General features: G+C 43.2%; 1 protein-coding gene across 10 annotated transcripts in view; it reads right to left on the bottom strand.

The window, feature by feature from the left end:
• LOC126473268 (nucleolar transcription factor 1-A-like) overlaps nt 1-27,652 on the bottom strand; it is a 216,924-nt gene that overhangs the window by 130,916 nt on the left and 58,356 nt on the right. For all 10 annotated transcript variants that reach the window (XM_050100231.1, XM_050100256.1, XM_050100272.1 and 7 more), the window contains one exon: nt 23,534-23,811. In XM_050100231.1, the coding sequence (XP_049956188.1) occupies nt 23,534-23,811 (278 nt within the window). The remainder of the gene's footprint in view (nt 1-23,533; nt 23,812-27,652) is intronic.

The raw sequence follows: 27,652 nt of genomic DNA, 5'->3' as shown, positions 1-27,652 counted from the left end.
ACGTGTGGCTTTTCAAACCTCTGGTACAGGTCTTCTTTCTTTCTTCTTTCCCATTTACCTTCCATGTTATTGTAGACAGATCCATAGATCTTCACAAGTACCTTTCTTTCAAATGCACATATTGAATCTTCTGTCATTGCTGATGTTGCCCAAGTTTCACAACCATATAAAAGTACTGGCCTCATCAGTGTCGTGTACAAATGGACTTCGTTCTTCTGAGATATCAGGTGAGATTTAAAAAGATTGTTCAGACTAAAGAACACACAATTAGCACTTGTTATGCATTGATATACTTCTTTCGTCACTCACTTTTGTTGGTTAATACTGAGCCCGGGTACTTGAACTCTTCAATTCGTTCGAAGGTATGCCCATCTACAACAATGGAAGGAGGGAGAACTCAATGACGTGATACTCCAAGATATTTAGTTTTGTCCTCGTTCACCTCTAGCCCAATATCCTGTGCAGTTTGGAGGAATTGGGAAGTATCAGCACACATTTGGTCTAGAGTGTCACCAAGGATCACAATATCATCAGCAAATGCAGAATTGTGTCTGCTTGAACCATCTCCATTTCCCTGGTTCGGCAAGTGTCACGGCTTACTTTTTCAAAGGCCAAGTTGAATAATATTGGTACCAATTGATCTCCTTGTCTCAATCCATTTTAGATAGTGAAAGTTGAGCATAGCTGGTTGCCAAACCGTACTTTAGAATGTATTTCAATGGGATGCCAAGTTCCTCTAACATTTCCTGTAATGTGACGTGCTCAATGCTGTCATAAGCTTGCCAAAAATCAATGAGGATGAGGTGTAGTTCATGATTAAACTCATCGAATTTTTCTATCAGCTGCCTCGAAGTAAATATGTGGTCAATGGTAGACCGTCTGGGGATGAACCCTCATTGATATGTGCCTACAATTCCTTCAGCCAGTGCTTTCATTCGGTTCAGCAGCAGAGTTGTAAAGACTTTGTATCCAATTTCAAGAAGTGAAATTCCTCAGTAGCTGGATACTTGGGTAGCATCATCATTCTTCAAGATGAGACATATAATTACTCCCTTCCATTCTTCAGAAATTATTTCCGCTGCCCAGATGGTGGATATCAATCATTTCAATGCAGCCATCGGTAGTTGGCCTCCCAAGCAAAGCATCTCAGCTGTGACACCACTACATCCGGGGCCTTGTTGTTCATGAGTAGTTTTAGGACAACACTGATTTCTTCCTCTGATGGTTCAGGGACTTCTACTCTATCAAAACGGGCTCCTGCCCGAGTTGTCACTGTCAGTGAAAAGCCCCAGTTCAATAGTTTCTCAAAATGTTTTTTAAATAGGTTTGCCCGCTCTTCTGACAGTACCACTTCACCCGTCTTATTCATTAGAACCAATGTACGTTGCCGGTAGACACCTCTGGCAAATCTTGAGGCCTGGAAAAATGATCATGATGACTTTGCTTCTTCTACTGCTTCTGAAAGTCTTTTATGGTGTTCCTGTTTCTCCTTTCTCACAAGTTTGTCCACGTTACGCCTCTCTTCACAGTAGTCTACCCTTGCTTCTTCTGAGAGTTTTTCTATCCACTGTATCCTCTTCGCTGATCTTATCCCAACAGATTCTCGACGTTCTCCATCTAATCAAGGTTTACTTCTGTGTTTTGGATGGCAAGCAAGTTCTTCTCTTGCACTCTGTAACACTGAATTCCTCAACACCAACCATATGTCTTCCACATTGGTAGGGTTTTCAGTATGTGGATAAAATGTTGTTTCACAAACAATTAATCATATCAATTTTAACACCATATTGTGAGGGTGGTTTCTTTTCTTGCACACTATGATAAAGTGCATTACTTTATATTACTAACTCTGGACAGTTTGAAGATTAATTTTTCCTGTACCCACTTCTTGAAATTGGTAGTATTCATTTGTCCATGACAGTATCTGCTGGCTTTTTCAGCTCTACTCCATTGATAAATCTGCGCCTGGAACCTGCATGACAAGTATGTCAATTTGATGACCTGGTGTTTGTAGTTAAATTTCATCCAGAATAATATTTTTGCTCTCCCGGCATTTACCAAATGTAAGATTATTGTCCACTCCAGATTAATCAACATAAACAATGCTTCTGTGCTCGGAATGGAAAGTTCTGATGCTCCTGAAATATTTCAAAAGTGACAATGTTCAGGCATTCAATCAAAATTTTCCTGAATATCAGCGCACACTCTGCTGCAGAGTGAAAATCTCATTCTGGAAACTTCCCCCAGGTTGTGGCTGAGCCATGTCTCCGCAATATCCTTTCTTTCAGGAGTGCTAGTTCTGCAAGGTTCGCAGGAGAGCTTCTGTAAAGTTTGGAAGGTAGGAGACGAGATACTGGCAGAAGTAAAGCTGTGAGGACCGGGCGTGAGTCGTGCTTCGGTAGCTCAGATGGTAGAGCACTTGCCCGCGAAAGGCAAAGGTCCCGAGTTCGAGTCTCGGTCGGGCACACAGTTTTAATCTGCCAGGAAGTTTCATATCAGCGCATACTCCGCTGCAGAGTGAAAATCTCATTCTGGAAAATTTTCCTGTTGGTAGCACATTTTTTTCCTTCTGAACCACAACAAATGCAACCATTTCTTTAATGTGTTGAAAGACCAAGGAAATTCATTGAGTTTCCCAATTCCTGCGAGGAGCTTCCATACTCCTGATCTTTTTACCAGGAATAACAGAGTGGGTTATTGAATAAAAGTTCTCTCTTTTTGAATTTTTGTAATAGTTCTTACAGATATGCCACTATATCTGGCACCTTGCAGGCTACTTTTCTTCACCATATATTTAAAATTACACACTCTAGCTCCTTGGTAACGTGACTTTATTATATTCATTATTATTTCCCTACTCTCATTATGAACTGTCTGTTCCTTCTTGGGCTCTGAAGACATTGTAGAGGCAGAAGGACAAATCTTTTCTACTTATTCGCCAGTCACTGAATCCAGCAATTTTCTGTGCAAATAAGAAACAACAAAACAACAGCAAAGCAACGCTGACATAAATAACTAGAAAATATAACACATTAAGGAAAGAAAACTGGAGAGCTTACATGTTGAATAATGAAACATGCTACAGCAAGCCTGACACCGAAGTTTACTGGTAGGGGAATGTTTTTCAGACAGTCAATACCACTGACCATATGCAGGAGAAGGAAAGGACGGGAATGAGTGTTTCCCTGCTCCCCACCTCGACCTTTGCAGGCATTCTTCTGAGCTGAGTACTGTACATAGGGGAATGCTTTGTGAGGTAATGAGCGAGTCATCGAGCCCTGAAAATATTCTAAGTTCAGAGGAAGCAGTGGCCGCTTGGCGGGAGCAGGCCGCTCGGCAGGCCGATCATGTGGGGGCAGACGCTGCCGAACATGAGGGGTAGCCCCAGTGCATGGTCCAGCCGCATGGCTGGGAATTCCGCTGTGACGAGAACGGTGCTTTGTGCCGATGAAAGAGACTTGTATGCCGCGAGTGCCAAAAATGAATTAAGAGTAGCCAGATGAATTAAGATACCTCAAAAAGAAACATGTACATTACTATTATTTGCGCAATGATTCTGATGGTGTAATCATATTTTCAATATATTTATTAGTTTGAAGTATAGTATCTGATGATAAATTACAGAAGTAACACCCAGCAATGAATTTCTAAAATATAAACGCTTCTTCCGATTTTGTCGATCGCCATGTCTTTAGAAAGCTATTAGTGTAAACCTAAATGGGTATGAATTAAAGGCATGTAACTTGAATAGTACATGAGTTATTGGAGGTCAAAGTGGCCGATGACTATCGATTGCGTCAGGCCGTAAGTACTCCACAGTTACACGAAGAAACAGTAGCAGCATGCCTATAAATATATTTATTCATCTATGTCTTTGTTTATACCCGATATATACACTCCTGGAAATTGAAATAAGAACACCGTGAATTCATTGTCCCAGGAAGGGGAAACTTTATTGACACATTCCTGGGGTCAGATACATCACATGATCACACTGACAGAACCACAGGCACATAGACACAGGCAACAGAGCATGCACAATGTCGGCACTAGTACAGTGTATATCCACCTTTTGCAGCAATGCAGGCTGCTATTCTCCCATGGAGACGATCGTAGAGATGCTGGATGTAGTCCTGTGGAACGACTTGCCATGCCATTTCCACCTGGCGCCTCAGTCGGACCAGCGTTCGTGCTGGACGTGCAGACCGCGTGAGACGACGCTTCATCCAGTCCCAAACATGCTCAATGGGGGACAGATCCGGAGATCTTGCTGGCCAGGGTAGTTGACTTACACCTTCTAGAGCACGTTGGGTGGCACGGGATACATGCGGACGTGCACTGTCGTGTTGGAACAGCAAGTTCCCTTGCCGGTCTAGGAATGGTAGAACGATGGGTTCGATGACGGTTTGGATGTACCGTGCACTATTCAGTGTCCCCTCGACTATCACCAGTGGTGTACGGCCAGTGTAGGAGATCGCTCCCCACACCATGATGCCGGGTGTTGGCCCTGTGTGCCTCGGTCGTATGCAGTCCTGATTGTGGTGCTCACCTGCATGGTGCCAAACACGCATACGACCATCATTGGCACCAAGGCAGAAGCGACTCTCATCGCTGAAGACGACACGTCTCCATTCGTCCCTCCATTCACGCCTGTCGTGACACCACTGGAGGCGGGCTGCACAATGTTGGGGCGTGAGCGGAAGACGGCCTAACGGTGTGCGGGACCGTAGCCCAGCTTCATGGAGACGGTTGCAAATGGTCCTCGCCGATACCCCAGGAGCAACAGTGTCCCTAATTTGCTGGGAAGTGGCGGTGCGGTCCCCTACGGCACTGCGTAGGATCCTACGGTCTTGGCGTGCATCCGTGCGTCGCTGAAGTCCGGTCCCAGGTCGACGGGCACGTGCACCTTCCGCCGACCACTGGCGACAACATCGATGTACTGTGGAGACCTCACGCCCCACGTGTTGAGCAATTCGGCGGTACGTCCACCCGGCCTCCCGCATGCCCACTATACGCCCTCGCTCAAAGTCCGTCAACTGCACATACGGTTCACGTCCACGCTGTCGCGGCATGCTACCAGTGTTAAAGACTGCGATGGAGCTCCGTATGCCACGGCAAAGTGGCTGACACTGACGGCGGCGGTGCACAAATGCTGCGCAGCTAGCGCCATTCGATGGCCAACACCGCGGTTCCTGGTGTGTCCGCTGTGCCGTGCGTGTGATCATTGCTTGTACAGCCCTCTCGCAGTGTCCGGAGCAAGTATGGTGGGTCTGACACACCGGTGTCAATGTGTTCTTTTTTCCATTTCCAGGAGTGTACTATTCATGAAGAAACTGGTTAAATATTTACTGTGTTTTAGAAAGCACAGAGACATTGGGCTCCTGGCCTACCTTTTTCTTCTTTTCTTTCGATATATGTTTATTTAATTGCTTATGTATTTAATAATGTGTGTTAGAGCATGTCTATGGTCCAACCGTAGAAATATTTATTTAATTTCAAGTTATTTAAATGTAAATCCAGTATTCCGTTTGTGCTTAAATATGTATATGGGTGCATTGGTTTAAAAACAATGCTCGAGTGCTCTAGCCAATCACAGCGCTCATGAATGGGGAGTTCTAAGCAGGAGGCAGTTAGAGACAGGTCGGGACAGGACACGGAAAGTGCTGGACGGCACGGCAGACGCACGGTCAGAGGAAAGACTTGGACAGTGGAGCAGTTTGCGCATAGTCGCGGTAGATAGAAATATTTCGTAGTGCATTTAGAAGTGAATAGCTCACGAGCTATGTTGTTGCTCATAACTAATTATGTGTAGTAGGAATCTATTATTTCCCTGTTATTCAACTTATATTTCATTTAATTACTGGACCATCGACACCATAAGAGTTTTGCAGAAATATACTGCATTCTCAGAAATACTTCTACTATCGTACTCATCATTTAAAGTCGTTAAGATAGTACCTCCAAATTATATTTAATTGCAATCTTTCATTTGTAAATGTCTATGTTACATTCAAAATTCGCAACTGCCAAGTGATAGGAACTTAGACCATTTGATTCAAGTATGTATTCTTACTGTAGACTCAGCAGTATTTGGCTGGTAATGCGGCTACTACGTATCCCAGCCCCTAGACAATGAAACCAGCCAAAACTTTTAATATTGCAATGTTGAGTCAGAGGGTACGTAGTTATTTTGAAAGCCCGCAGCTTCCAGAAGCAACTGAAATATCTCTTGCATTCATCAACCTGACAGCAGTGTTTGACAAAGTCTGAAACAAAGCTATCAAAATTAACAACAGGCTCCATCAGGCATTCATCTTAGCAACTTCTTTTCGGTCAGTCTGATATTCAATTGTAATGTGTACCCATGAGCAGACTTAAACTTTGATCACAATTTAGTAATGATGAAGAGTAGGTGGAAGTTTAAGAGACTAATCCAGAAGAATGAGTATGCAAAGTAGTGGGGTACTGAAGAACTAAGAAATGATGAAATGGGTTCAAAGTTCTCTAAGGCATAGATTGTCATCTGCTGCTACTCAAATCTGAGTTTCCATTTTTCACTTTACTGCATCGCAGTTCAGGTGTGATGATGCCTTTGATGGCTTAGCATACCAATCCTGGCATGAAACGTGACCATGTTGATTACACATAATAAGAGGGTGGAGGGCATGGTCAGGTCTGGTAAAGTTTCCATCACTGACATTCTCATTTTCCAGTTTCCAACATTCCTGCTCAAAATGTAAAACAGCAGATGAAATAGTTGTGCACCACTGCATCTTCTGCTCTGGTACACCAATTACATGGGCCAATGTTTAGACTCTTTTATGTTGTTCTTGATCTGATCCTTATAGCACTTCTGAGGAATGCCACAGGGTCTTCCATCTATGCTCACTTTGCTACACAGATACTGTCAAGGATGTCTGTTGTTTTTCATCTGCTGGAGATGCCCATCCCTCTGAGATGTTGACCAATGATGATGGCTTACACAAGTCATCCCATTTGATGTACATAATGTACCTAAGCTTCTGTTAGCTGAAGTGTTCTGGTTTCTTAAAATCATGCTGATACAGTGTGCAGGTTTTACATGGTAGAAACAAAAACCGCTCAATACACCATCAGTTTGATGCATAGTGTTAGATATTTATTCAGGAACACCTGATGTATGAAATGTCCAAAAGCAACATAGGTGGCATATATTCTGTTCTCCATGTTCTTCTCCACTGAGCAATTAGTTGACAATATACTTCCTAGATAGAGGAAGTGATTACACTTGTCCCAAAAGTGAGCTGGAAATAGAGTTACTGAAATCTGGAAAGACAGTTCCAGGAGCAGCCTGTGTGGCTACCTTGGCTTATGGGATGTTGATTGTCAGGCTAAACTGTTCATTTGCACTAATGAAACAATCAGACAGTTGGAGTTTTGCACTGACATCAGCATACTGCAGTTCAGTTGCGTGCGTGACTTGTGATATTTTTAGAATAGAGTCTGCACTGACCAAATGGTCTTCCACTGAATCTGTATTTAAGTTTTACTCCTGCACTGTTTACAGATAATGCCTACACACAGCCTGGATGTGAGGTACATGGCGAACAATGCTGGCTGAGAAAACATTCTCATTTGAGCCCCTTAGTAATAGGGAATTTGCCAGTTGTTTCATTCAGGCATAGCACTTGTAAAGATATGTCATCATGATGAGCTTGAATCACTCCAACACAGCGTTCACGGCAGCCGAAATATTTTCCGACTTCTGCATGGCTTCTACGCGCACAGTACAAAGAATTTTTCTGGGTCACGGAATATTAATAACAAAGTCTTATGCTGTTCCCTGCAGTTCTCCTGCAGTTGCTGCACACAGAATATCATATCAATATTAGCTCTGGGCAAGTGAAATCCAGAATGAGATTCAGAAAAACAGTTTCAGGAAGACACTGGAGGCAATTCAACAGAATTCTAGCAAAAATTTTACCAGCCACAGACAGCAAAGACACTATGATGACGATGATGATGACTACCACAGTAGGTGTTCAGTTGAAGAGTAATGGACATTGAAATATGGCATCCCGGCTATTACACAAGTTGAAAATATGGTCACTATTTTTTATAAACTTAAATTTGCCATATTTCGTGACAGTACCTTTTCCATTAGACGTTTGCAAGCAAATATAAGTCTTGGTTTCAGTTGTCTAAGTATGATTCCACAATGCATCGTTGTCGGCTGCAGAAAATGAGTGGTTCAGCGTGTTTCTCTCATTTTGGTGTTTCAAATACAGTTTCTTCAAATGTAGTTTCTTCTTTTTAGATAATACAAAAATAATAGTAACATAATTCAAAATTATTTATGATTCCGACCTTCACATTGTTCTTCCGTCAACACACACCAAGAGTTAGCTTTCGACTCGGACTGACTATAGTCAAAGACTACTCCAACGTCAAAGATAGTTTACACAATTAGTTTCTTTGCTATTCTTCGATACATTTTCTAATAGTAATCAATATGCTTTTACTCTCAAAAACAGAAGTAAATTAACATATAATAAGACAAATTATAATAAATTCTGACAAAAATATAAGAAAACATTTTCAATTCAGTATCGACAAATACGGTAAAAAAAAATAACATCTCCCAGATCCATTACAACATCTCCAAAAGGGCAATCACAGAAGTTGGACAAACAGACATAGGTACAAGGAAGGTAACTGTGAATAAGTCTTGGATAACAGAAGAAATAAATTAATTGATCAATTAAAAAAAATAAAAATAAAAAAAAAGCCACAGAATTTCAGGAGTACAGAAATATAAGTTAGCTACAAATGAAATAAATATTAATTCTGGGAAGCCAAGACAAAATGAATGCAGGAAAAATGTGAAGAAATTGAAAAAGAAATGGTCATTGGAAGGACTGATTCAGCGTACAGAAATGTCAAAACAACAATGTCGTAATTAAAAGCAAGGACATCAAGAAAAGAGTAAACTGAGGAACTCTACAAGGAGGAGCACTTGTCTGATGACATGAGCAAGGATGAAATGGGTGTCAATATGGAAGACATAGGAGTTCAGCTTTAGAGTGAAGACTTAACAGATATCTGGAAGACTTGTGATGAAATAAGACAGAAGGGGTAGATAACAATCCTCAGAAATTCATAAAACCACTGTGGCAAGTGGCAACAGAGTTACTATTCAAACAGGTGTGGAGATTTAATCTGTGAGCCTGGAGACATTCCCCAACACTTTCAGAAAACTGTCATCCACACAATGCCAAAGACAGCAAGTACAGATAAGTGCAAGACCTGTCATGTAATCACCTTAATAACTCACGCATTTAAGTTGCTCACAAGAATAATATACAGAAAAATAGAAAAAAAAACAAGACTGAAGATCTCTAGCTGATGATCAGTTGGGCTTTCTAGAAGGCAGGAGCACCACAGAAGCAGTTATGTCTTTGTGATTGATAATGGAAGCTAGACTTAAGAAAAAATCAAGACACGTTCATAGGATTTATTAACCTGAAAATATAAATGGTGCTAGATGTTCAAAATTTTGAGAAAACTAGGAGTAAGCTGTACAGAAAGATGAATAATATACAATATGTAAAAGAATCAAAAGGGAACAATAAGAATAGAAGAATTAAAATGAAGTGCTCAGATTAAAAAGGTTGTAAGACAGGGATGTAGTCTCCCTGCAGTTCAATCTAAACATCAAAGAAACAAAGATGGAAATAAAATAAAGGTTTAAGAGTAGGATTAAAATTCAGGGTAAAAGGATATAAATGGTTTGATTTGATGATGCTGTTGCTATCCTCAGTCAAAGTGAAGAAGAATTACAGGACTCGTTGAATGCGATGAACAGTCTGAATACAAAATCTGGATTCAGAGTAAACTGAAGACAGATGAAAGTAATGAGGAGTAGCAGAAAATAGATAAGCAATAAGCTTATCATCAAATTGGAGACTACAAAGTAGGCAAAGATAAGGAATTTTGCTACCTTGGAAGCAAAACAACACATGACAAATGAAGCAAGTATAACATAAAAGGCAGACTAGCACAAGAAAAGAGGGCACACTGGTAAAGAGGAGTCTGCTGGTATCTGATGTCAGGTTTAATTTGAGGAAGAAGTTTCTGAGAATACACATTTGGAGCACAGCATTGGACAGTAGTGAATCATGGGTTGTGGGAAAATAGGGAAAAAAGAGGGAATCGAAACATTTGAGATTTACAGAGGTGGGAAAATAGGGAAAAAAGAGAGAATCAAAACATTTGAGATTTACTGCTATAGAAAGGTGTTTAAACTTACGTGGAATGAAAAGATAGGGAATACAGAGCTTCTTCATAGAATAGGCAAAGATACGAACACACAAAAAACATTGACAAGAAGAAGAGACAAGATGACAGAACATTTGTTAAGACATCAGGCAATAATTTCAGTGATACTAGGGCAAGCTTCAGGGAGTAAAAACTGTAAGAGACGACAGAGATTGGAACATATCCAACAAATAATTGAGAACATATGGTGCAAGTGCTACTCTGAATTGCAGAGTTTGGCACAATAGAAGAAGTCATGGTAGGCTGCAACGAACCTATCAAAAGACTGATGAGATTTTGTGTGTCCTATTATTGTAGCATTTATAGCATGCTTGCATAATACTGTTACAAGCTTCACTCTAGCAAACCAAAAAGAGATGTCACATGTTTTCACTTACATGACAGCAATCAAAAACTTACTGTGCATTTTGAGAACATTATTTCTGCCTCATAATAAATCCTTAGTGGTACAGAGGCTCAAGCGCAGATGTTACATATAGTAATCAGAAATTGGTGACTGCTTGACTGTGAAGGGAGACCGCACCAGACTAACTCACAGAATTAGAACATATAAAAAAAGAAACTGGAAAAGTGTGAGCAGACTAAGAATGAAACGGGAATGAAGCTGTCAAGGAAAAGGTGCCTTCCCCATGATGAAGCTGTCAAGGAAAAGTTGCCTTCCCATGTTATAATACAACATATCTTCACCACACGAAGAACAAGCAGACATAATCATAATGCTTCAATTGTGCTACAGAAATAGTAGCAACAACAACAACAACAACAACAACAACACAAGCGATGTACTATGAAGTAATTACCTGAATGGGACGGAAATTGGTAGATGTGATGTACATGTACAGACAAACAAATGATTACAATTTCAGGAAAATTGGATGATTTATACAAGAAAAAGAGCTTCACAAATTGAGCAAGTCAAAAATGCATTGGTCCACCTCTGGCCCTTATGCAAGCAGTTATTTGGCTTGGTATTGACTGACAGAGTTATTGTATGTCCTCCTGAGGGATATTGTGCCAAATTCTGTCCAATTGGTATGTTAGATTGTCCAAATCTCGAGATAGTTGGAGGGCCCTGCCCATAATGCTTCAACCATTCTCAACTGGGGAAAGATGCATGACCTTGCTGGTCAAGGTAGGGTTTGGAAAACACAAAGACAAGCAGTAGAAACTTTCACCATGTGCAAGTGAATATTATCTTGCTGAAACGTAAGCCAAGAATGCCTTGCCATAAAGGGCAACAAAATGGGGCGTAGAATATAGTTGATGTATCACTGCGCTGTAAGGGTGGTGCAGATGACAGCAAGTGGGTCTGCTACGAAAATAAATGGAACCCCAGACCATCACTCCTGGTTGTCAGGCCATAGGGCGAGTGATGTTTAGATTGGTATCCCACTGCTTGTCAGAGGTGTCTCCAGACAAGTCTTTGCCGGTCACTGGGGCTCAGTTCAAAGCAGAACATGTCACTGAAGACAATTCTACACCAGTCACAGAGATTTCAGGCCGAAGAGGTGTCTGGTGATGGCCTAACCAGTGGTGTGATACTAATATGAACATCACCCACTGTAAGGCCTGAAAAACAGGAGTGACGGAGTGACATTTCTTTTCATAGCATGAACCCTTTGATTGTCAATCTATGACACCCTTACAGCACAGCAGTGTGTTGACGATTTTCCATGCTCTGTTTTGTTGCCCTTCACGGTAACGGATTCTGGGCCTATATTTCAGCAAGATAATGCCTGCCCGCACATGGCGAGAGTCTTTACTGCTAGTCTTTGTGTTTGCCACATCTTATCTTTGGCAGCAAGGTCACCAGATCTCTCCCCATTTGAGAACATTTGGAGCATCCAACCAGCTCAGGATTTCGACCATCTAACGCTTTCAATGGACAGAATTTGGCACATTATTCCTTTGGAGGACATCCAACAGCTCTATCAATCAATGTCAAGCCGAATAACTGCTTGCATAAGGGCCAGAGGTGGACCAATGAGTCACTGACTTGTTCAAATTGTGAAGCCCTTTCTCTTAAATAAATCATCCACTTTTCTTAAATTGTGTTCATTTGTTTGTCTGTACATCACATCTACCAATTTTTGTCCCATTCACATAATTCCTTCACAGTGCATCATTTTCTGTTGGAGAGAATTACTTCTGCTATTGTTAAGTTCAAACTCTGTCATCTTACCCACATTTCTTATGGATAATCAATGTATTTGTAAGAGTTATTTCTACTTTAGATATTTCAAAATTGGTTTCTCATTTGTTTTCATTATCTATGAGGATCCTTCAATAAGTAATATGACACTTTCTCAAAGCAGGATGGTTTTATTCATGATTTATATACACTATACCAGTGGTTCCCAACCTGGGGTAATTACCCCTCCGCCGCCTCCCCCCCCCCCCCCCCCCCCCAAGGGTTACACTAAATTATTATTGTTATCGCAATTCGTAAGACTCTAATAATGATTATATAAGTTATCAATAATTACTTTTTATCAATTAGTAGCATTAATGTGATGAAGGTTACTGGTTCCTCACATTGCCCAGCCACTACACACGTATTTTCTACGTTGTCCTGTACATCGCTGATGATAAAGTGAGACATATATGTAACAAATGCTAAATATCTCAAGCAAATGTCTTCTCTATGTTGTAGTTAGTACCTGCAGTAGTCCAGAAATTGCTTCATTACTCATTTTGAAACAGATAAATGAATCAATTGACAGCACAACACAGCAATAACTACATAAGGATGCCATATACAGTATTATTATTATTATTATTATTGTTGTTGTTGTTGTTGTTGTTGCTGCTGACCACACAAAGCATCAACAGTCTGAAGTCTTCCAGTTCAGAAATAACGAGTGCAGCAATCAAGCGATTTATAAACAGTAAGTATAGTGTGCAGGTTTTAACTTGGTTGATTTTAAATGGCATTGCAATGTGCAGGCCAAGAAAATGCTGCAATGGAAAGGAGTAATGCAGGGGAAGTACATTTTGTAACAAGTGTCAACTCCCCCCCCCCCCCCCCCCACACACACACACAAAGCTAAATGCCATTCATCTTTCATTGTATTAAAAATAAAAGTTTTACAGGAAAAGTCTTTCATTCTACAGCTTAGTTAGGTGCTAAAGTTGGTAATAATGTGGGGGAAAGGGGGTGGGGAGGGGGATGTAGGGCAGTGAGTGTACTAGCTAATGGTCTAAGAAAGGTGGGGAACCACTGCACAAGACTGTTCCCCCATTCTTTGACTATTAAACCTTATTTTCCAATGCATTCCATGGCTTTATGCCACCATAAAGTGCGAGCCTGTGCGTCATCAGGGTACCACTCTACTGGTCTGTATCTTAGCCAACTTTTTGCTGCATAATTGTTCTAGTACTTCCCAAAGAGTCCATCCTTCAGTAGTTCAAAGAGATAGAAATCCAAAGATGCGACATCTAGACTGTAGGACAGATGAGGAAGAACAGTTCACCGAATTTGTGTGATCTCCTCTTGGGTGCACAGACTTGTTTGTGTCCTTGTGATATTGTAGAGATGGAGAAGTGTGTCGCATTTTTGTGCCCAAGACCATGCAGTAATTTTCCTCCACTTTCCTAAGAATCTCACAACAGACTTCAGAGTTGCTCATTTTATTATGAGTCCTTTTACTGTAGCCATGTCTTGACCAGATTAAGGTATAGTTTTGCATTACTTCTTCGAAGGTGACATCGTGTGATGGCACTCCGGAAAAAAGTTCGACAAGAAAACATCATCATCAGCCTTATAATGAACAAGCAATATGATATATTTGTTCCTTCTTTCCTGTTTGTGCTCTTCAGTCAGGGTTCAAGGAAACGCAATCCTTTGCATACACTAACTGCTGTACCAAGTGACTACAGAACCAACAGAGATGTCAAGTTAAGCACCGTGTTGCTTGATTGTTATTCATCGATCGCCTCAAATAAAGAATGTCCACGCACTGCAACATTGCAAGCATCGGAGTTGTGTGCAGCCTCCCCACACATGGAAGATCAGACAAATTTCCTCGTCATTTTTCTGTGGATGACAGATGCTTCAGCCAGTGACTTACTGTGCTTTTATCCACTACCTGGTGTCTGAAGACATTCTGCCAACATCAGTGAATATTTGCGACGATCATTTAATAAAAGTTTTTTCATAATGATCAAATGCTGAAGGCAGACACCCCCCCCCCCCCCCCCCCCACACACACACACACACACACACCAAAAAAAAAAAAAAATTAAGTATGAATATTCGCTGCAAGCACTGTAACTTCGATAGAGACATAAAGTGCAAACTGCTTTCGTCAGTTTATTAAGAGCTCAAATGCTTTGGCAAAATAACTGACTGCGAGATGTAGGTAAAAAACTGACACAGGAATCTATCAGCTGTAACCAAACAGCCCAAAATGCCGTAAGTAGAAGCCCTTAAATGTCAAGCAAGGGAGACTTCCTGCAAGCCAAAGGGTTCCAGCAAGCAGAAGAGTTCCAGTGAGCAGAAGAATTCCTGCCAGTCTTGGTTGGTTGGTTTAAGAGGAGGGAAGGGGCCAAACTGCTAGGTCATCGGTCCCTCGTTCCGATTAAAATAACTCCACAAAGGTGGAAGCAAAATAATTGAAACATACAAAACACACCTGGAAGAAAGGAGAAAACAACAAGAATGACAGAAGGGCAACAAACACTAAAATGGGCAAAATCAGACAAGAAAACTACAGAGACACACAAGAAACTTGTAGAAGACATCAAAACAAGAGAGCAGATTACCATGGCTGGCTGACCCTGACAACAAAAAGGAGAAGCCAGCCACTCTGCAACACATTAAAACCTCCACCCTAAAAGCTCTAGGGTGGAGGACAGAGAGGGAAAAAGGACATGTGCTAAAACTTAGATCAAATGATAAGAGCCACCCTCATGAATAAAACATAAAACTAAAGCTGCTGTTGAGGCATTGCTGCCCAAAACCACAGGTAGGGTGCTGGGAAAGTTAAAAATCCGCCGCAGAGTGGCTAAAAGTGGCCAGTTCAGCAAGAGGTGGGCGACCATCATTTGTGAGCCACAGCAACACTGAGGTGGGTCCTCATGACATAGTAGGTAACCATGTGTTAGCCACGTATGGCCAATTCAAAGGCAGCAAAGGACAACTGATTCCCTGCGAGAGTATCACATGGAAGACTTCCACACATTCGTAGTCTCCTTAAGAACACACAGTTTGTTGTGCGTACTGTTATGCCATTCCGACCCCCAAAGCCAAAAAACCCTGCAGCATAATACAGAACACAGGTCAGTTTCAGAGATGCCAGTCTCAAGAAGCGGTTTCCACATACCCTGTTTGGCCAACCTGTTGGAAAATTCATTGCCTGTGATTCAGTCGTGTCCTGGGGTCCACAGAAACATCACTGAATGATGGGACCATTCCAGGGGATAGATGGATTCCTGAATGGACGCTACCAAAGGACGGCAAGGGTAGCACTGGTCGATAGCCTGCAGGCTGCTCAAGGAGTCAGTACACAGAAGAAATGACTTGCTAGAGCATGAGCGGATGTGCTCAAGAGCACGAGATATGGCCACCAGCTCTGCAGTGAAAACACTGCAGCCATATGGCAAGGAGTGCTGTTCAATATGTCCTCCATGAACATATGCAAAGCCTATGACACCATCAGCCATCGAGCCACTGATGTAAACCACTTCATGGCCCTGGTACATGACGAGAATCGAGAGGAAGTGATAGTGGAGAGCCACAGGGTTAACAGAGTCCTTAGGGCCATGTGAAAGATCCAGAAGAATCTGCAACTTAGGTGTACACCAAGGAGGTGTATGTGAATGGACCTCGAGGAGAGGCGGTAAATGGGAAAGACTCCAGTTCAGACAGAAGGGACCGGACACGAACCGCATGTGTAAGCCCTGACCTGGGCTGCCTATGCGGGAGATGAAACGCTGTGGGTGGGAGAAGGAGACGGTAATTCGGATGCACAGGAGAACTATCAAGGTGTGCAACATAACTGGCGAGCAGTTGGGCACACCTAATCTTCAATGGAGGCACTCTGGCCTCCACCAGGACACTGAGCACTTCCGCTTAAGCTGACGAAGGTGAAGTAGCCAAGTCCTAAAAATCAATATGTCTCCATAACAGTGAGTGGATTGTCATTAAGGTAAAGTTCCAGTTCTGGAGGAACGGTGCAATGCCGACAGAAATGCATGACACACGACTTCGCAGCTGAAAACTGGAAGCCATGACTGCACCTTGTGAATGGCTCCCTGTAGGTACTGCTCAGTAACACCAGTACTGGAGGAGCAGTATGAAATGGAGAAGTCATTTGCATACAGAAGTGAGACTGATGGCCCTACAGCTGCTACTAGACTGTTAATAGCCACTAAAAATAGACACACACTCAATACAGAGTCCTGCAGAACGTCCTTCTCCTGAATACAGGGGAACTATGGGAGGCACCAACTTGGACATGAAATGTACGGAGCGACAGGAAGTTTTGGATACAAATAGGACGGGGGCCCGGAGACCCCAATCATACAATGTGGTAAAGATATGATGTTGCCAGGTCATGTCGTTTGCATTAACTAAGTCAAAAAAGACTGCAACCAGATGTTAGCATCTGGAAAAGGCTGTTTGGATGGCAGACTTGAGGTGGACAAGATTATCAGTGGTAGAGTGAACCTGGTGGAAACTGCTCTGACATGGAGCCAGTAGGCCACGTGACTCTAGGACCCAACCCAACTGCCGACACACCATACGTTCTGGCAGCTTACAAAGAAAGTTGGTAAGGCTGATGGGCTGGTAGCTACCCACATCAAGCAGGTTTTGACTGGGTTTGGGCACCGAAATGATGGTGCGCTCCCACCATACAATGGAAAAACGACATTGCACCAGATCCGATCGAAGATGATGAGGAGATGCCGCTTTTAGTCAGACAAGAGATGTTTAATCATCTGACTGTGGATCCAATCCGGCCAGGAGCTGTGCGGGGAATTGTGCAAGCGCACTGAGGAGCTCTCACTCTGTAAATGGGGTATTGTAGGATTGACTGTGGCTTGTAGTGAACAAGAGGACTTTCTCTTCCATTCGCCATTTGAGAGCGCGAAGGTTGGGGGATAGTTATCCACCGCAGAGGCTCGAGCACAGTACTCAGCAAAGCGCTCGGCAATCGCTTTTGCGTTGGTAGATAACACACCACTGATGTTAATGCCAGGGACACCTGTTGGGGTCTGGTACCCAAAAAGATGTCTGATCTTCATCCAGACTTGGGAAGGTGACGTATGGCAGCCAGTGGTCGACACGTACCTCCCCCAACATTTTCCGTCGTTTTATAAGCTGGCGAATGCGGGCACGAAGCCGTTTAAAGGCTATTAGGTGCTCTAGGGAAGGGTGCCTTTTATGCCGCTGTAGAGCTCACCAACACTCTTTAATTGCCTCAGCGACTTCCAGCAACCACCAAGGGACTTTCTTTCGCCGCGGGCACCATAAAGAATAAGCGGCGATCGTGTATTCTATCGCAGAAACGATCATTGTAGTGACTTGCTCAATGATAACATTGATGGCACCATGTGGGGAAGATTCAGCGGTGACAGCAGAGATGAAGGCTTCCCAGTCTGCCTTGTTTAAATCCCACCTGGGTAGGCATCCATGGGCATGATGCCTGGGGAGTGACAGGAAGATAGGGAAGTGGTCACTACCACACAAGTCATCATGTGCTCTCCAGTGGATAGATGGGAGAAGGCCAGGACTGCAAACTTATAGATCAATGGCCGAATATGTGCCGCACTGAAATGTGTGGGGACACCTGTATTTAAGAGGCAGTGGTCGAGTTGTGATAGTAAATTTTCGACCTCCTTACCTTGTCCAGTAAGCATGGTGCCACCCACAAGGGGTTATGCACGTTAAAATCTCCCAAAAGTAGGAAAGGTTTAGGGAGTTGATCAATCAGTGCAGCCAATACGTTCAGGGGTACTGCACCATCTGGAGGAAGATATACATTGCAGACAGTTATTTCCTGTGTATTCCTTATCCTGACATCCACAACTTCAAGAGGGGCTTTAAGGGGCACAGGTTCACTACATACTGAGTTCAGGACATAGACATAAACTCTACTTGACACACTATTATAGTCACTATGGTTCCTGTAATATCCCTTATAGTCATGAAGGGCAGGAGTCCACATTGCCGGGAACCAGTTTTCCTGGAGGGGAATGCAGAAAGCAGGTGTAAAGCTTAACAGTTGCCGTAGCTCAGCCAGGTGGTGGAAAAAACTGCCACAATTCCACAGGAGGATTACGTGATCGTGAGACTGGGAAGGCATGAAACACTCAATGAGGCAGTCAACACCTCAGGGTCAACTGCTGCCACCCGATGAGTACCTGTATGGATGACAGCCATTGTGTCTGAGGGCCTAGCGTGATGTGGGTCCTCAGCAGATGCCAGAATCTCCACCTCATCCTCAGACACAGCGCTTGTAGGTAGTGGTGGTGTGGGTCCCACCGCATTCCCTTGGTTCTTGGGGGCCTTTTTCTTTTTAGACACTTCTTGGGTTTGTCCGGCTGAGAGGGCTTCACTGATTTAGTCTCAGGGACTAATGAGGACCGTGAAGCCCTACAACCAGCTACCTGTGGTTGCTTCAGCCACTGGCGGGTGTCAAATTTGCCACTGGTAGGAACCTGGGAAGGGAGTGACCCAAGGGATCCGTTCCTGGTGAGAGGAGCCGAAGAAGACTTACGCTTCTCTGGCTGAGAAGTGGGGACTGACGTGCCCAATGGTTCAGGGGGTGTTGCTCCTGAAGTAGGTCGCACAGGAGCAACAGGGAGGGAAGTGCCCCACACCATCAAGCGGGCAGATGGAGTCTGACAGCTCTGAGAGCCAACTGTACGCGGCGGATAGGAAGATGGTAGAACCGTTGTCAAAGTGGTGGCATATGTTGACGTCATATGCACAGGATGTAGCCTCTCATTTTTTCTCTTAGCCTCAGTGTAGTTCAGTCGGTCCAGGGTCTCGTATTCCATTAAATTTCTTTCTTTCTGGGGAATCCTGCAGTCTGGTGAGCAAGGCAAATGGTGCTCTCCGCAGTTGACACAGACCAGAGGTGGGCACAGGGAGTTTTGGGATGTGAAGGATGTCCACAATCCTGAAAGGTGACACTGGAAGTACGGTGGGAATACATATGGCCAAACTTCCAGCACTTAAAGCACCGCATCGGGGAAGGGATATATGGCTTTACATCACAGTGGTAGACCATCACCTTGACCTTCTTTGGTAATGTGTCACACTCAAAGGCCAAGATGAAGACACCGGTGGTAGCCTGATTATCCCTCAGACCCCGGTGGATGTGCCGGATGAAATGGACACCCAACCACTCTAAACTGTCGTACACCTCGTCAGACTGCAAAAGAAGGTCTCTGTGAAATATGATATCCTGGACCATATTTGAGCTCTTATGGGGTGTGATGGAAACAGAAGCATCCCCCAGCTTGTCACATGCGAGTAGTGCCTATGACTGGGCAGAGGATGCTGTTTTTACCAAGACCAACCCTGACATTTTGGACAAGCCCTCCATCTCCCTAAACCTGTCCTCTAAATGCTCCACAAAAAACTGAGGCTTCATCGACAAGAAAGACCCCATCAACTCTCGTACATATAATGTATCAGGGTGAATAAGCTTTGCTGCTAACCATAGCCTGGCGTTCCTCCCATGGTGTGGCTGGGAGGGGTGGGGGTGGGGGTGGGGAGCGGGGGGGGGGGGGGGGACACAAACGATTTGGGGTCATATTTCTTAGCATTGAAGTTAGACGTTGACCACTTGGAGACTGCTGGTGTTTGACCACCCACAAGAGATGACGTACTACACTTCATGGCGTGTCATCTGCCCTGATGCCACCCACTACGACCAGGGGCTTTCCCCATGGGTGTCACCTGGCAGGATGGCCATTGCTGGGAGTCCTGATGCCCCAGAGTGACGGGCATCCTTGGCATACGTGGGGAGTTAACGGTGCAGGCATCAGCAGAGCCATCCCTGTGTGGTCAGGGGGCTACTACCAACAGGGTACATGGTGGCCCCACCACAACGGACTGGCTACCGTCCTGGATATCAGGCACAAACGAGCTAAGAAGTCCATTATCATCGACAGTGCAGAAAGGGATACTGCACAGAGGTTGGAGGAAAACGCACCCAGGAGCGCGACCTCGCTCAACAGCTGGAGAATCAGCAGAAGTGCAGATCCACGTCGATGAAGAATGTGAGATGTCTCACTGTATAATGAACACTATGCACCATTTAATGCACCCTTCACCAATTGGATCGCTCTTCGGGAACATTTTGAAAAATGGAGGTCAAACCCTACAAGGGACCATCACATAAAGGCCAAAACTTGTGAGACTCCTTTTAGTTGCCTCTTACGACAGGCAGGAATACCTCAGGCCCATTCTAACCTCCGGACCCATGGGGGGCGGGGGGACAGTCTTTGATAAACAAGTCTGCAGCAGATACTATGTGAGAGAGATTAAACTCTGTTAAGCTTTTACACTAAGAATGACTTGCACAGCTTCCTTTTATGTACCTCTGTACTATGGTTATTGGTTTCCTTCATACAGTTGTCGACATGTAACTGTCTGTATGTCACTCTCATTTTGACGAGTACTTGAACCTAAGGGTTCATTCAGAACAACATAATCTGGCACTTCCATGGTTCATGGCCAGCAGTAGCATATGCTACTGTGTATATGCGAAGCTTAAGCAAGTTATAAGTCATGGTGGCCATTTGTTCTGGTTAATGTGTGGAAACACTAGTAAGACTATTATGTTCTGCACTTACTGAATTTATAAACTAGTGTCATTGCTTTCATGCATGTTCACTGCAAATACATGAAGAAAATATAAAAAGCACACCAGTAAGCCACACCACAACTCAGTCTCATTTCCTTATCACCACCATATCTACTTCCTTCGCTTAACATGCAAGACATTCTGTATCGTCTCTAATCACAGAGACCTCAGCTTGAATCCGTTGCTGTTTTACCCCTGTACGAAGCCACTCATGTACCAACAAATGACCTACAATCCTCTGATCTAATAGTGATCCGAGTAAATATGTTGAGACCTACGTCGGGTTATGACACTTTGCTTGGAACGTACCTCATTTGCAGATGCCACTTTCAAGACTAGTTGTAGAGCTATCATCATCTGGGAATTACTGGAAATATTTGATAATGTGCAAATGTTCAAGGACATCACAAACAAAATTACAGTTTTTTCAACCAAAGTTTTCCGAGGAAAAAATAATGTTGCATTACTTATTGAAAGCCCCCACATAGATACAACTCATTTGTCTTATGAAAAATGCTGCACTGCGAACAACTTAACAAGAGTATGATTGTTGATCTGGACATATTACATCCTTTCTTATGTGAAGTTGAAAAAAAATTGTAGTAAGTTTAAACATTTTATGATAGTAACAAGGCAATTCTTATCAAGACAAAATGGTGTAAATTGCCCATAGCACCACCAATATTTACAACAAGGATCCAGAGCCATCCATTTTGTCTGCAGGGGGGAAAAAGGGACAGATCAGATACAAAAAGACAGAAATGCATCTTGAACAAAATGTACAATAATGCTAGACACATAAATTAAAGACAAAATGTAATGTCAATGGAACAGGTGAACTTGCCCACTCTTAACTGATGGTTAAGTTGCCACTTTTTCTTTATACTACTGTTTTAATGAGATACTGTTTCATTAAAAATAGCTATTATATCCATATTTCACAGTTTTGTAACATTTTAATTAGGATTTCTGAAGTTCAATTTACCAATTTCATTTCACATAAATTAAGATTTTTTTGAGTTGTCGTGCTGAGCCTATAATGTTGATAGCATTATATTAATCAAAATAATACATAAATAATAAAGGGAGAAATACACTGATCAGCCAGAACATTACGGTCACCGACCTCCTATGAACATGAACTTGTCCAAGCGATAGCAGCACCACCTGGCAAGGAATGACTGCTATTCAGACACATGCACAATGCACGTAGTATCAGAGAGTGTGCTGTCTACGTGTAGAAAGGGGAAGGCATGCGATCTATCCGAGTTTGACCAAGGGCAGTTCGTGATGGCCTGGAGGCTCAGCATAAGCATTTCAGAAACTGTACAACTTGTTGGCTGTTCAAGGAGTGCTGTGGTGTGTGTCTTCAACACTTGGCGAAACCCAGGTGAAACCATGCCCAGATTTCATGGGACTGGGTGACCACCCCTCATTACAGATGTCAGACACTGTAGGCAGGGCAGACTGGTAAAACAAAGCAGGCAGAAAACTGTGGCAAAACTAACATCAGACTTTAATGCTGGGCAGAGTAAAAATGTGTCTGAACACACAGTTTACTGAACACTCAAAACAATGTGCCTCCACAGTCGATGACCTATGCATGTTCCAATGTTAACACCATGACATCGGCAACTATGACTGAGATGGGCATGTGACCATCGGCACTGGACGTTGGTGCAGTGGCAGAGCATTGCATGATCTGATGAATCCTGATACCTTCTTCATCATGCCAATGGGAGGCGCAAATTTGTTGTCTTCCAGGAGAACCGTTCCTTGACACCTGTGCTGTGGGACAGACACATGGTGGTGGCTCCATTATGCTCTGGGGAACATTCATGTGGGCATCCATAGGTCTAGTGGAGCTTGTGCAAAGCACCATGACAGCCAAGGAGTATCATACACTGGTTGCAGGCCACGTAAGCCCCTTCATGAAGATCATTTTTCCTGATAGCAGTGGCATTTTTCAAGATAATGCACCATGTCACAAGGCCAGCAGTGTGATGGAGTACTTTGAGGAACACAGTGGTGAGTTCCAATTTATGTGCTGGCCAGCCAACTTGCCAGGTTTGAACCTGATCGAATGCATCTGAGATTTGATTGAACACGGCATCAGAGCTAATTGGCCCCCTCCCTGGAATTCACAGGAATTAGGTAACTTGTGAGCACAGATGTGGTGGCTCCAGTGATCTGCCAATGCCTCACTGCTTCCATGCCACAATGCGTTGCAGCTGTTATCCGTGCCAAAGGTGGACATACAGGCTATTAGATAGGTGGTCATAATGTTCTGGCCGATCAATGTATAACTGGTAAACAAATCAACACTGGAAAAGGCAATTACATGTCTTTAGAAAGAAAGTATGCAGACTGTTATGCAAAGTAGCATTACTTACCATCATCAGCTAAAACTGAGTTGTTGTTATGAGTCCGTACATCATCAACGTACTCCTCCTCAGCCCTTTCAATTAGATCTTCAACCTTATCTTTAGACACTGTGCCTTTTTTAGATTTGGTAACAGTTTTTGACGACTCTTTAGTTTTTGGCGCAACTGCACTACTCCCAGCATTTTCATTTGACCGTACCCTTTTTCTTACTGTTATTTCTGAAGTGGAGGTATTATCAATTTCCGTTTGAGCTCTCTTCTTTTTTGCAACCATACTGCAATGCTCACTGAAGTACATAAAAAATAAAATTAGAAGTGTCAAGATTGGTCTCCCTCTCTCTCTCTCTCTCTCTCTCTCTCTCTCTCTCTCTCTCTCTCACACACACACACACACACACACACACACACATTTGAAAGTTGAAGAAACTGGAACTAATTTGTCCACACATGTGACATTCATGTAAGTTTATAAAAAGAATTGTCCCTGATAAAAAAGCAATTAATAATCATACCAAATTCTTTATATGATTTTGCACATTCCTGTAACACATAGAAGCTTTGACAATTTGGTAATGATGGTTGCGGTTACAACATGAAAATTAACAACACAGTTATCAGTGCTCTAACTAAAATGTTGTGACAAATGTGACCTAAATTTTCAAATTCAGACATTGATAACATAAAATCTTAATTAAAATGGCACTCATTCACTTGCAGCTGCAGACAGATCCACACACTGACTCGCTCTCAGGTACACAAAATTAGCAATTAGTAACATTATACAGTTAAAAATAACTACACTAATGCTAACTGAACACGTACAAAAATGAATGAGAATGCCACCCTTCGAAAACACACAAAAATCTCCTACTTAACAATTTAGGTGCAATGTTAGGCTGCAAAAACATTAAAATGAGTTCCACCTGTAAGATAGGATACATGGTAATAATGTGTAATGGAGAAGCTGTGTGTTAGTACAGTGCCCTACTCAATGGTGGGTGAGGAGGACTTGACTATATCTCAGCAGCTAGAAGACACGTCACAGTGGTACAGTCCATTTTATCAACAAACACCTCATTATTTGAAATCCTGAGTCACTCTTCTTCCCACAGACACATGACAGTCCACAACAATTAACTTACAGCATTCCCAGGGAAATTTCATTGAGTCATACTGGGTAACCCACAAGTATCTTTGACTATAATATTTGCTAATTACCACAGATTCTCACATGGCTTGGTACATGGGAGAACAACACCTCTCTTCTGGGATTTCAGATGAAGGAGGGCATCTTTGATATCGTGGACTGTTTACCCACTATGAAGAAGTGCTGTATGGTGGACATAGCACTCAGGGAATTAAGAGGAGACTAAAAATTTCAATACCTGATCATTTGCTACAGTGCTCCTAGCATATCAAAGAACTAAGCGTTGAACACTACAACATCACTGAAGAGGTGATTCATGGCGGGAATGTTGGGAAAAACATTGTTTGAGGTAAGGGTGTTCTTGTTCAGGAACATGAACATACATAACTTTAAAATCGGGAATCTTGTTTAAAATATCAAGAAAGTAATCTTAGAAATGTAATCTGGAATAAAAAATACTCTGTCTAGTCTAAATTCAACATGTGTCTTGCCAATAAAAGGGAGGAGTTTAGCTTTTTTTATGATAATACATGCATCTAGTGCTTCATATGTGTACCAATTGGCATTGTCGCTTCTGGATGATCTCTGCATAATGGCTCTGTTATTTCACAGGTATCAACAATCACAGATTTAGCAAACAATTGTGCAAACAACAAAATAATATACCCTTGTTTATCCAGAATATGTCTTCACTACAAATTAGCCCACTGCCTCTGCATGTAAGCTGGGTATAAGTTATCTTCCGTTAGACCAAGACTGTAATCAGATGGCCTTATTGTCAATTAAATTGAATTTTTTAAATATAATGGCTCACCTCCTGAACAACGAATAGTAAGAATTCTGATAAAAAGTCACTGGTTGCTAAACACTACTACATATCATTTACAGAAGAATGGAAAGAATCTGACCTCAGGAAGATCAATCTGCATTCTGGAGAGAGGAACACCCAGGGCAATGATGTCCAAATGGCGTATCTTAGAAGATGGGACAAAAAAGGTTTGGTTTGATTTTGTTTTGTTTTAGGGTGCAAAAAGCAACTGTGGTCATACACACCCAAGTCAAAACTATAGAACACAAAGACAGAGAGGAGTTAAAAGACAACTAAACATCAGTCCCCATTGACACAAGAAAAAACAGCTAAAAATAGGCACATGGAGAAAGGGCTAAAAAAGACACCGTAGAGAAACGGAGGTCCAAAAACTAAATGGTCTTCGCCATATTGCTTTGGCAGATAAAAAGTAAAACACGTCATTTGCTAAAATGGCCAATAACTCAGACGGCACACCCAAGCGGGAACGTAAACAGTTAAAAAAATGGGCATTCCATCAGGAAATGATGGGCAGTTAAAACTTGGGCGCAATGTGTACAAAGTGGTGGGGTAGTGCCGCTTATTAAATGACGATGGCTAAAAAGGCAGTGCCCAATATGCAGCCTAGTTAAAATTACCTCGTCCCGATGGGACAGCCGAGAGGAGGTCGTCCAAGCCTCTGGGAGAGGCCTAATAAGCCGGAGCTTATTCCTGTAAAGAGAGGACCATTGGTGATGCCAAAGGGACACCACCTCCTGACAGATGGCACCACAGAGATCACTGGAGGGAATATAGTTACTAGCAGGCTGAGGTATGAGGACTGCAGCATGGCAGCAGCATCAGCTGCCTCGTTTCCTGGCAGACCAACATGACCAGGAACCCACATAATCATAACAGTGGCTCCACCAAGAGTGAGCAGGTGACAGTTTTCCTGTACCCGTTGCACTAGGGGATGGGCAACCTACAGCACATACAGACTTTGAAGAGCACCGAGTGAGTCTGAGCAGAGGACACAACTGAAAAGTCTGTGTCACCGGATGTACTCAGTGGACCAATACAGGGGAAGAGTTCAGCTATAAATATGAGCAGTGTGCCAGAAGCTGATATTGAAAGACATGGGTGCCAATGACAAAGGCACAACCAATCCCACTGTCAGTCCGAGAGCCATCAGTGTAGACACAGGTACTATCGCAAAGTTCCATGCGAAGGCCGTGAAACTTAAGGCGATAAGGCAAGACTGGAGTAGTAGCCTTAGGAAGCGAAGGAAGGCCAAGGTTAACATGAATCGCTTCACAAAGCCAAGTTGGTGAAGGGTTCACACCCATCAGGAAAGTGTAGGTGTGTATGCAGGTGGAGTAGGCGTCAGCAACAAATAGCACACGGGGGTATGGTCACTCAAGTAGGAATCAGAAAGAAGGGACCACTCAAGATGATGGGCAAGCTGGGCAGTGCAGAAGGATAGGTCCAACTGGGAATAGGTGTGCGAGAAGTCGGAAAGGAAAGTGGGTGCTCCAGTCTTAAGGCAGAAGAGCTTACGGTGGTTAAGACGATCAGCCAAGAGGGTACCTCTCTGACAGGTCGTGGGAGAACCCCAAAGGAGATGATGGGCATTAAAGTCACTGAGTAGCAAAAATGAGAGTGGGGAGGTGGGGGGGGGGGGGGGGGGGGTGGAGCTGCCCAATGACCTGAAGGAAGTCTGCTCTCGTGACATCGAATGATGAAGGGACATAAATGGCACAGAGGGAAAAAGTCAGGTGGGGAAGGAAAAGGCGAACTGCAACAGCTTGGTGTTGGGTAGTCAGGGAGATGGGTTGACTATGAACATCATCCTGTATGAGCAGCATGATGCCCCCATGAGATGGGATGCCAACCTCAGGGTGAAGGTCAAAACGAAGGGGGAAGAAATGTGAAAGCTCAATGCGGTCGTGAGGGCACAATTTCGTTTCCTGAAGGCAGAGTACAAGGGGATACAGTGATGCTAAAAGCAGCCATAAATCCTCTTTGGGGGCGAATGCTGTGAACCATCCTTCGGAGGAGAGTCCTGAAGAAGAGATGTAGAGGTGTCACCTCGGCGGCTGCCAAGTAAAAGCCTGTGAAGAGTCACTACTACAGGGCACAGACGCAGGAGGATCCTGTTCCATGGGGTCCACAGAAGCATCGGCTTGCTTGTACT

This window comes from Schistocerca serialis, chromosome 1 (assembly GCF_023864345.2).
Source record: "Schistocerca serialis cubense isolate TAMUIC-IGC-003099 chromosome 1, iqSchSeri2.2, whole genome shotgun sequence".
In the NCBI taxonomy this organism is placed as follows: Eukaryota; Metazoa; Arthropoda; class Insecta; order Orthoptera; family Acrididae; genus Schistocerca; species Schistocerca serialis.
Note: the sequence above shows the minus strand (reverse complement) of the source record. Positions and strands in the feature narration are given on the sequence as shown.